Here is a 12,207-nt window from a genome sequence, read left to right on the forward strand (position 1 = left end):
ACAGAGGTATAGAATCCAGGGCTCTCAAGGGCATGAATACTAGGAGGCAAGGATCACAGGGCTGTGTTAGAAGCTACCTACCATAGTCATCCCTCTAACTCCTAATGACACATTCCTTCCACAAAGAAACTATACACTCCTCTACTTCAGGTCCCCCAAAACCTCTTCTCATTATACCATCATCTGAAAGCTCAGAATCTTTCCATTCATCAGATCCAAATGGGAATAATTTGCCTCTATTCTAGTTCCCGAATTATAACACGGTAAGTACAGATCCTTTTAGTCTGTACTTGTAAAACTAAGGAGTACATTACCTGCCTCTAGACATCAAAAATATAATGGTGAGACAGGCTGGCTCCCTGCATGTAGCATTACGGGGTCCAAAGGCCTCTCCTTATTCCACACTGACTGTTATTCTTCAGCCCGAACTGGGAATGTTCCTGAGTATACAGCACTTTTAAGCAGTGTTTCTTGATCATGAGCTTGGGATTCTACCCATTATACAAAATCCAGCTTCCCCATCCTTCAAATCTCTTCAAGGTAAACCTTTCTCAAGTTTCATGCTTTGAGAAGATCCTGAGGCACAAGACTCCACCTGTAATCATTTTGAGGTGTTTGAAAAAAAGGAGTTGCACTTACACACTTAGCTTGCTTGCTTTCCTTTCTTTCTTTTTCTTTCTTTCTTTCTTTCTTTCTTTCTTTCTTTCTTTCTTTCCTTCCTTCTTTCTTTCTGTCTTTCTTTTTTTTGAGACAGGGTCTCTTTCAGGCTAGAGAACTGTGGTGCAATCATAGCTCACAGCAGTCTCAACTTCTGGGCTGAAGAGATCCTCCCATCTTAGCCTCCCCAGTAGCTAGGGCTACAGGTGTGCATCACAATGTCTGGCTAATTTAAAAGAAAAAAGAATTTGTAGAGACAGTGTCTTGTTTTGTTGCCCAGGCTGGTCTGGTACTCCTGGCCTCAAGCGATCCTCCTGCTTTGGCCTCCCAAAGTGCTGAGATTACAGACATAAGTCGCCACACCTGGATATAGATTTCTTTTTAAACCACATTCTCCTGGCAGTATTCTGGATTTGATCTTTGTTCAAGCCATTACTTAATTTTAGCATAAGTCGTTCTCTGAGGAGGATAGAATTCTCAAAACCATTAAGTTCTGGCTCTTGTTTGTTTAAGTTCCTTTCTTCATTTTATCTCCTTCCACACAGATATATCTGTATTTCATGACATTTGTTTTAACTTGAGTACATATTATGAAGCACAAAATATATAAGAAATGCTGAAATAAGTAGTTAGGTAAATCAAGGGTTTCTGAAAACATGGCCAATAACATCAACTTTGGGCTTTGATTAGTCATGCTCCTTTCTTTGGAGCTAGCGAGTTACCTTCTTACCACTTCCTTCTCTCCCTTCCCCTGTCAGAGTAAATCAACCCTCTCCAATTTATAAGTCATAGTGGGATTCAAGGGTAAATATCATAAAACAGATTGTCAAGAATGCTGTTAATTTAGGCAAAATTATTTATTTCAACTTTTAACAACCAGCTGGACTCATAAAGCACAAAATCAAATACAGATTTGTAGAACTGTTGAGCTATTAATATTGAGTGATTTTGCCTGAAGTCCAGCAGGAAAGGTAGTGTTAGGGTAGCCATGTTGGGTTCAGGGCAGCTAGCCAGTCAGCTACCTGACAACAATCTATACATCACTTTGATAATTTACATATAGTATGCCAGTAAATTTAGGTTTTCATAAATTCTAATTACAGGAAAATTAAATAATTCTCCTTCAACCAAATAGACTATGTCTTATAGTGCAAACTAAACCAACATTTTCAGCAAGAGAAAGACTATTTCTGCTAAGTAATTTTTCGAATTGTACATGCAATAACAAGGTACACTGTGTACCAGTCAGTCTATAGTGAACTGAATTCAGCAGAATGTGTGAAGCTGATTACCAAGGATAAATTACTAATATTGTCTGGGCTTCCAGCATTTTGACATGCCTACCCAGAAGCTGTGTGGTCTGTATTGTCACAATATAAAAATGAAAAGAGAATAAGAACTAAGAAAGAGTGATAAACATCTTAAATTGCCATAAATCAGCCCTAGAGCATACTGTTTTAAAATGACTGTTCATTTATTTCCACATAGATTTTATCTTCTGTGTGAATGCATCTAACACTTTCTAGTTACCAGTAAAAGAAAATAGAGAAATTAAAAATAAACAGAAAATCAGTTACTTTCACTATATGTGATTATTATCTTGTACTCAACATCAAGAAATAAAATAATTATTAATAGAAAATCAGTTTTATTTCTAGACATTGAGTTCTCTAAGTTCTAAATTTGAAAACTATAAATACACAGAGTTCTAAATTTTGTACTCTATGTATTATTTTAAATTGCATTATTTCCTGGAAACCATTATCCCTTGCTCCTATTTTTTCTGGTGCTATGTGACTAGCTCGTTAGCAACATTTACTTTAAGAATTCATAATAATGCTTTAAATTTGTTTAAATCCGTTATATCTAGCACTTCATTTTATTTTGCAGAAAAGGAAGCCTTTTTAAAAGGGGATGACATATGTGAGGCAAGTTCATGCAGGACAATCATAATTGGTCTTGTTTAAGACCACATATCACAAATGAATTTATAGGCCTGTTGGGCAGAATGAAGCAAGGAGGAGCTGGTTTTATTGGGGATATGGGGACATTTTTGGAATAAGATCAAGCTCGCCTTAAACTAGACAGAGCACTAACATGAAGGCTCTTGAACTCGTGAATAGTATTGAATTTGTTCTTCCAGGGACACTTCCAATTTATCATGTTTCTCATCTGGAGCTGAGTGACTAGCATATTAACCCAGATGAAAGAATCATTCCTACATGGAGCAGGAAAGCTGGTGGCAGAAAGGGATACTTGTGTTTGCAGTATTTAAAAACTGCAAAAAGTAGAGGATACTCAGATGTGCATAGAGAGATAATATATTATTTTTCATTGGGATTCTGAAAAAGAAACTTGGATAGCACCGTTACTAGCCAATCCTTGCAGCTAAGTAATCTAGAGATCTTGTTGCAATTAAAAAAAACTACAGAGACAAAAGAATGGCAGTACTGAAGCATAAACATTGTTCACTTGATTGTTTGGTTATCGATTTTTTTAATCCTCTAGGGTTCTGTTTGGAAGAAACATTGGGTGATATACTGGATAAGCACATATTCAATTTAGGATTATATTACTAAGAAAAGAAGATGAATGGAAAAAGAACCAGAAGTTTCAAATATAGAAAATGTACACTAAAGAAGAGAGTGTCCATTCAGAAATGTCTAATATTTAGAAGTGACAAGCCTAAAATGTTCAAAATATGCAGAAAACAGAACACTTAAATGCCACATTCGAAAAGAAAAAAAGGTTTACATGATAGCTTCTTGTGTCAGGGTACTGCAACTTAGTATAAAAACTAACCTTTAAAATTGTTCTTAAAATATTCTTGTTACTTAAGTAATAACAGTTCATTTTTAGAGAATTAAAAATTAATCTCATGATAGAAGAGTTTTCCCAGTTAAATTTTAATTTCACAGGTTGTGGAGTTCAGCACAGTTGCCATGCTTCAGGAAACAGCCTATCAAAGCCCAAACTATTAACCCTTACTCAGTTCAGGTTATATGAACTTTTGGGACATCTCCCAACACAGCTCTATTAAGTTATCTATTAGTTTCCTATTGGCAGTGGAAATGTAAATGCTTGAGAAAACTGAGAAAATCAGAGATCTTAATTCTCAGTTTAACAGACTTAAAACTCTACCACCATCTCAGAGAAAGAACAAGGAAGCAAAGTCTCTGTTTTGATGGGTTAATGTCTTCTGAGGGATATCAAAATCCAATTCCACAGTCTCTTTTAACTATTAAGAGTTAGATTAGACCCATTCACAGTAGATCAGAATCCACAGGCCATAAATGAATGTAAATATTCCTTTGAGATTGATTGTACACTTGGAAAGCATGACTAGGAAAAAATACATCACTTCAGTAATTAATAATGATTTATTATTAAAAATTATTAAACATACTAATAAAGCTTCTAAAACCATGCCACCACATATAATACTCTTTTTAAAAATATAATAAAAATTTAAAAGTCATCTCTGAAGATCAGCTAACAATAAAATAAGTAAAGAAATTAATTAAAAAACAATTCAATGAAAGTTAGTCAATAGCAGAATCATGAAGCAACATATTGACCACATTTGATAAGATTTCACTTTTGGTAATGTTGGACTATGTTCTTTTTGAAAACCCCACTAAACTGAGGACAATAGGCTTAAATGAATAAAATGTGTCTCTTTGTGTGTAAGCACTTTTTAAAAGTTATTGGAAAGGATACCAAGGCAGAGAGAACTGGCAGGGCTCAGATTTAGAAGTGAAGGTATAACAATAGTAAGGAACCGAGAAATCATTGCATTTTTCACTCTATAGTACTATGTATTTAAAAAATTGTTTTATAGAAATTCAGTTGGCTTTTATCAATTTCAAAAAAACTAAGAAAATTAAAAAATAAAAAAACCCTGAAGTTCACAGGACCTAAGAAAAGTAAGGAATTGGTAAGAATCCATGACTTTAGTTAGAGCCTTAAAGGGGTAAAGCCTACTAATAAGGTGAACTGTTAATAACCTAGCTTAAAACACTCAATCATTTATTGGTTTAAAGCAAGCTTGTCCAACCTGCAGCCTGCAGGCCACATGTGGATCAGGATGCCTTTGAATGTGGCCCAACACAAATTTGTAAACTTTCTTAAAGCACTTATGAGATTTTTTTTTGGCAACTTTTTTTAAGCTCATAAACTGTCATTAGTGTTAGTGTATTTAATATGTGGCCCAAGACAATTCTTCTTCCAATGTGGCCCAGGAAAGCCAAAAGACTGAGCACCCCTGAAGTGAACCAACTGGAGCCCAGCTTCCTGCCCAAAACAAAAATCATTTTTGAAGGGAGATGGCATTATTCAGAGTCTTAAAATATCTTTATAATGTGTCAGATTGTATATCTGGTACTGCTTTAAAAATAAGTAGAATTGTGTAATGACAAGGTATAATCGAAAAAGAAACAAGAACAAATACCAAACAATAGAAGATATCCATATAAAAGCAGATAATACAGGTATTAAATATAAATATTTGCCGGGCGCAGTGGCTTATGCCTGTAATCCCAGCATTTTGGGAGGTCAAGGCAGCAGGATCATGAGATCAGGAGATGGAGACCATCCAGGCTAACATGGTGAAACCCTGTCTCTACTAAAAATACAAAAAATTAGCCAGGTGCGGTGGCACTCACCTCTATTCCCAGCTACTGTGGAGGATGAGACAGGAGAATCACTTGAATTCGGGAGGTGGAGGTTGCAGTGAGCTGAGATTGCGCCACTGCACTCAAGCCTGGATGACAGAGTGAGACTCCATCTCAAAAAATAATAATAATTATAATTATATATATATACACACATATATAAAATTATTATATTTCTAATTGATAGGGTCAAAAAATTAAGTGTTAGGGGAGTATTTTGGAAAGATGACAATTAGAGTGAAGAATCACATAAATTTTGGAATTGAAAAATACAATAAGCAAATGAAGAAAAAATAAAAACTGGAATAAGAGATTAAACAATGGAAGAGATGATTAGTGACCTAGAAGATAGGCTGGAAGGAATATCCATAATGAAGCCTGCATGTTCAAAACTGGTGTATACTACAGTTAAATTTAAAATATCTGTAACTGCATTGCCATAATGAAACCTGAGAGACAATGGGGCAGTCTCTCAACTTTTTGAAACAAAAACAGTAGCTGAAAATATTTTAAAATACACTGAAGATAATCGAGAATCAAGAGTAACCATAAATCTGAAGCAAATTAAAGCAAAAAATCACACCTTGGCATATCAAATTATAAGCACACAAAAACAAAGAGAATATAAAGTGTTAAGATTAGCCAAATAGAAAACATATATTGCCTTCACAGGATCAATGGTCCACCTAAGGCCTGTAATAAGAACAACGTCTGATCTGATCTCTCAGCAGAAACAATGGAAGCTGGAAAACCGTATAATGAAAATTTTTCAATGCTGAATGAAAATAACCACTAACAGAATGCAATATATTGAGAAAATATGCTTAAAAAGACAAGGAGATGAAATAAATAAAATACATTTTCACACAGATAAGAGCAATAACTTTTTCTTCAATAGATCTATGCTGAAGGAAATTTCAAAGCGTTTTTTATTTTTTAATCAGAAGAAAAATAATCCAGATAGAATTTTAGATGTGAGATAAAGGGATGCAGAGCAAGAGGAAATATAAATGTGTGGGTATATCTAAATAAAAATTGTATCAGTGACAACAAAAACGTGTAATAATTGAAACAATAATATGTTTTGGATTATAACACACAGAAAATATGTGTTAGAAGAAGTACCTAAGCTGAGGGGTTGCAAAAAAAAAAATAGAGAAGTGGCAAAGGAACTAATTATATTTTAATATATAAAGCAAGTAAATAGTATCAATTAAATAGTCACTAAACAAAAAACTATGAGAGATAGATGGAATAAAAAATAATGAAATCAGGAAAGGTAAGAAATAAAAGTACATAGGACATAAAGAAATAAAAATAATATACTGAAATAATAGATTTGAATATAAATATGTCAGAAATATAAATCATGCATAAGTATTAAGTACTCAAGGACAAAGGCTTTCATCTTACATTAAAAATTTTCACTTATAAGAAACATATTTTACATGCAAGAAAGTCAAAAAATTGAAAAGTATGGCACACCCACACTGACTAAAGTTGATGTAGCTATCATAATATATGAGAAGGCTTTAAAGCAAGAAATATTGCTAGAAAAAAATCATTTAATAAAATGCACCTAATAAATGTGCAAAACCTCTGTAGTATACTTATACAAAATACACAGTCTAATTCCTTTATTAAGAAAGATACATATATTTTCTACATTAATTATTTGAAAGACGCAATACTATAAAGACATCAATCTTCCTTAAATTGACCTAGTGTCAATTTAATCTCAAAGAAAATCTGAATATATCGAAAAATATACACATTGTTTCTAAAACATGTAGAATGCAAAGTATATGCCAGCCAAGAAGAGCCATGAAAGTCATGAAGAACAACAGTTGGAAATTTTATTCTGAATTTTCAAATAAAAGGGCTTTTTTTTTTTCTCAAATAAAGGTTAGAGTGTTAATAAAAGCCCAAGGAAATATAGCAATGGAACAATAAAGATATTTGAGATGTAGTTTCTCACATAGATGAACAACTGATTTATGACAAAAATTACATTACAGGACATTGAAAAAATGAACGATATAATGGAAACTAATGAAATCAATTCAATGGTTAGAGTGAATAGAAATACTACGTGGAAATATTTTGGCTTTGTTAAATGGGAGAATACAGTTAAGCCAAGTTTTTAGAAGTGTTTAGGGGTACTCAACATAGGAGAAAAGTGGAAATTATGCCATTTTCAAGAACATGGAGAAGTTGGAACCTGTGGAATATTTTGGCTTTGCAGCAGGTGATGAGACGAGAATAAAATACAGAGACGAATGAATGTGTCCTAATATGGTAAGGGATATATGCTATATCATAGAGTAAGAAATACTAATACATTTTAAGAAAGTGATTTTTTTCACATTAAGATTTTAATTTTAAAATGTTATTAAGATCATTAATTCTGCAATGTGCTATGTGAAATTTTACCTGCTGATACAAGAAGAGAGGAAGGGGACAAGAATCTTCTGCCCATTTTTCACCCTTGCCTTGGCAGTAATGTAGCAGGACATTGATGTTTCTCCACATTCCAATTGAAATAAGCACTGTGACAAACACTATCATGCAGAAAAAAATATGGGAAGGCTAATCTTATTATCACTAACCATTGTTGGAGAGATTGGTGTACGCGGCCACCAATTCGAAAATCAATCCAAATTGTACTCATTACCCATCTTGAAGCCTACCTGGTCCATTGTTCATCCTTTACTATTTTAACTAATTATTTTCTTCGAGTTGTGAATTACTGTGCAGTTAACATCTCAGTAACTGTATCTATCACTTTGCTATGTGACACCTTCCATAGAAATAAAAGGCAGATTTAAGAGAGCACATCAGCCACAAAGAACATTAAATCATTTTAGCTGAGCGCTTTAAAGGAAAAAAGTAATTCCACATTTTCTGAAATACCTTGTTTTTAGACATATTTTCACTTGTTCAGAAAAATAACATGCTCCTGAAATTTTGGGTATTAACATGTAGGACTAGAGAATCCTAAATACCAAATAATTTGCTGTGAATCCTGACAATCTGGCACCGTTTTGTCAATAAGATATAAAATGAAACGAAGAAAGGTATAAACACATGGTTGAGTGGACCTATTTATCCTACTATTTCAATAATTCAGACTAAACCCGTTAGCAGGCATCCCTTGGTAGCAACAGATTTAAGGCCACTCATTTTATAATCAGCCCTTATAAAAATGCAAAACTCACTCAGCAGGAACAGGAGTCTGGAACAAGAATATCATCAGCAGGAAACACAGCTCTGAGAAGAGTATTTGATTCAACACAGGATTTGAAGTTGAAAACATACTTACCCACTTAAGAAAGAGCTGATGCATAACAAGAATATTTTCCCTGTGATCTCTATTTTTCACTCCTCTTTTCTCTGCCCTGGCTCTCTTTACACTTCTTTGATGATTTCCCCCTGGTTCTCACCCCTGTGTCTTATCTCTTATCCTCTGAAAAAGACTGAAATTGGCAGGCTTACTGGGGAAGACATAATCTACCTCAGGTTGCCGTTTAAAAGCTGCAAAATTCCAGGGTTTACATTGTATACAGAAAAGCAATCACACACATCAACTGGAAACCACCCCTCCCTGTAGTGAATAAACCAATGTAAACAGCAGGCTCCACTTACTTGATCGGCAAGGGCTGTGAAGGCAGAGGCGATGCTGAAATAGCCTGTTTTGTGTCCCTTGAAATGGTGCTTGCTCCTACATAGAAAAATATTTTATGTATATATTCTTTGGTGTAGAAGGTTAGAGAATTGTTAAGCGCTTTCTCACCCTCAAAACAGTACTAATTGTTAAAGGATAGAGGAGCAAACTAAATGTCTGAAAGTTGCAGTGCTTTTTTTCACATCATGAGAGCTACTCAACCTAATTGGAAATATTGGACCTCATTGTAAATAGAACACATTGGGATAATCATTAACTTGATTTCAAAGTAATTCAGTAAATTATATAGTCCTTATTTATTATACAACTACATGAGTAGACTATATAATACAAATAAGTTTCTTTTCATGTCCTATTGTGTAACCAACAAAGAGCTACAGAGATTTTTTCCCAGATTTAGAGGATCTGTTTGACATTATCTGCCTTAAAATACAGTATTTGAAATACAGATCCATGAGAATAGTGAAAATTATTAGTGTTCGCTTTAAGGAAGCATTTTTATTGAATTATAGTATGTACATGTTTATTTGATTGAAGTATAAAATATATGCAAAATAATGCACAAGTAAACTATAATTGGACAACTTCATGAGTATTTTATGTAAACAGAAGGATCAAGAATTATATTTCCAAACATAACAGAAGCCCAGCTCCTCAGTTATTAAGGCTTCGGAGCTAGTTAATAAACTGATTTGTTACCACACATTAGTTTTGGCTACATTTAACACGATGTAAGCTGAGTTAGAGCAATTTGAGTGTGCTTTTATGTTTTATTCACCTTTATCATTTGCATGATTCATCCAATTGTTATGTATAGCATCAGTATATTAATTCTCATTTCTTTCTACAATTCATTGCAAGAATACACCACAACAGGCCAGGCGCGGTGGCTCACGCCTGTAATCTGAGCACTTTGGGAGGCTGAGGTGGGTGGATTAGCTGAGTTGAGGAGTACAAGACCAGCCTGGCCAACATGGTGAAACCTCGTCTCTACTTAAAATACAAAAATTAGCTGGGCATGGTGGTGGGCACCTGTAATCCCAGCTAATTGGCAGGCTGAGGCAGGAGAATTGGTTGAACCTGAGAGGTGGAGGCTGCGGTGAGCTGAGATTGTGCCTTTGTATTCCAGCCTGGGTGACAAGAGTGAAACTCTGCCTCAGAAAAAAAAAAAAAAGAAGAAGAAAGAAAGAAAGAAAAGAAAAAAAAAAAAAGAATACACCACAACATATTAATGTAGCCTTAATGGCCATTTGGTCTTTATTTCTGCTAATGGTTATGAGAAGCATATAGTAAGGTGGTTATGAACATATTTCTATATATCTTTATTTTCCTAATACTTTTTTCTGTTTAACTTTTGTAGCATCGTAAGTTACATATTTATAGTAATGATTTTCAGGCTTTCTGTTATAGGCATTCAAGGCAAAAATTTTCCTCTAATAATTAATTAACAAATTTTAAAACACTGTATTTTCTTTATTATTCAATTCCAAATATTATCTCTTCCATTGTGGTTTCTTTGCCACTTAGATTATTTTGAAGTATGCTGCTTTACTCTAATCATTGATGATTTTTTATGTTGTTTGCCTGTTATTGATGAATAGGTTAATTCCACTGTGGATGGATAATTTCTAATCGATTACCATATTTTGTAATTTGCTGAGATTTACTTCCTATGCCCTGTCATGCTCATACTTTTTTAAAAAAGCAATTAGTGGGTACATAATAGATGTATACATTTATGGCATGCATGAGATACTTTGATACAGAAATACAACATGCAATAATAGCATTAGTGTAAATGGGGAATCCATTCCCTCAAGCATTTATCCTTTCCTTGTGTTACAAACAATCCATTTATACTCTTTTAGTTTTAAAATGTATGATAAGTTATCGTTGACTATAGTTGCCCTGTTGTGTTCTGAAATACTAGATCTTAATCATTGTATCTAACTACATTTTTGTGCCCATAAACCATACGCATCCCTCCCACTCCCACCAACTACCCTTCCCAGCATCTGGTAATCATCCTTCTACTTTATATCCATGAGTTCAATTGTTTTGATTTTTGCATCCCACAAGTAAGTGAGAACATGTGAAGTTTGTCTTTCTGTGTCTGCTTGATTTCACTTAACATAATGACTTCCAGTTCCATCCATGTTTTTGCAAAAGACAGGATATCATTCTTTTTATGGCTGAAAAGTAAGAAATGTACATATGTACCACATTTTTTTTATCCATTTATCTGTTGATGGACATTTAGGTTGCTTCCAAACCTTGGCTGTTGTGAACAGTGCTGTAATACACATGGGAGTATAGATCTCTCTTCCATATACTGATTTTCTTTCTTTTGGGTATGTACCTAACAGTGAGATTTCTGTATTATATAGTTGTTCTATTTTTAGTTTTTTTGAAGACAATTGTTTTCTAAATTGTTTTCCATAGTGGTTGTCCTAACTTTCTCACCAACAGTGTATGAAGTTCCCCTTTTCTCCATATTTCACCAGCATTTGTTATTTCCTGTAATTTGAGTGAAAGCCATTTTAACTGGGATGACATGATAGCTCATTGTAGTCTTGATTTGCATTTCTCTGATGATCAATGATGTTGAGTACCTTTTCATATACCTGCATGCCACTGGTATGTCTTCCTTTGAGAAATGTCTATTCAGAACTTTTGCCTATTACTAAATTGGATTATTTGCCTATTTTTAATTGGAATTTTTCCTATTGAGTTCTGTGTGCTCCTTATATATTCTGGTTACTAATCTCTTGTCAGATGAATAGTTAGCAAATATTTTCTCCTGTTCTGTAGGTTGTCTCTTTACATTATTGATTGTCTCCTTTGCTGTGCAGAAGCTTTTAAACTTGGTGTATCCCACTTGTCTATTTTTGCTTAGGTTGCCTGTGTTTGTGGGGAATTTTTGTCCAGACCAATGTCCTGGAGAGTTTCCCAGTGTTTTGTTTTAGTAGTTTTATAGCTTGAGGTCTTAGATTTAAGTTTTAATCCATTTGATTTTATTGTTTTACATGACAAGAGATAGGGGTCTAGTTTAATTGTTCTTCATGTGGATATCCAGTTTTCCCAGCACCACTTATTAAAGCGATTGCCCTTTCCCCAATGTAGGTTTTTCTCACCTTTGTTGAAAATTAATTCCCCATAGATATCTGTATTTATTTCTGGGCTCTCTATTCT

The 12,207-nt window shown here is 34.0% G+C and overlaps 1 protein-coding gene across 5 annotated transcripts in view; it reads right to left on the reverse strand.

Annotated features, from left to right (window-relative positions):
• Positions 1 to 12,207, reverse strand: part of LOC107968076 (zinc finger protein 283-like) — an 83,066-nt gene that overhangs the window by 64,029 nt on the left and 6,830 nt on the right. For 2 of the 5 annotated variants that reach the window (XM_063792274.1, XM_063792276.1), the window contains exons 3-5: positions 8,976 to 9,051; positions 7,764 to 7,891; positions 5,322 to 5,443 (exon numbers count right to left, since the gene is read on the reverse strand). In XM_063792274.1, coding sequence (XP_063648344.1) covers positions 5,414 to 5,443; positions 7,764 to 7,891; positions 8,976 to 9,051 — 234 coding nt within the window. In that variant the 3' untranslated portion in view covers positions 5,322 to 5,413. The remainder of the gene's footprint in view (positions 1 to 5,321; positions 5,444 to 7,763; positions 7,892 to 8,975; positions 9,052 to 12,207) is intronic. The other 3 variants (XR_010150538.1, XM_063792273.1, XR_010150537.1) reach the window with 2 other exon arrangements.

This window comes from Pan troglodytes, chromosome 14, assembly GCF_028858775.2.
Source record: "Pan troglodytes isolate AG18354 chromosome 14, NHGRI_mPanTro3-v2.0_pri, whole genome shotgun sequence".
Lineage (NCBI taxonomy): Eukaryota > Metazoa > Chordata > Mammalia > Primates > Hominidae > Pan > Pan troglodytes.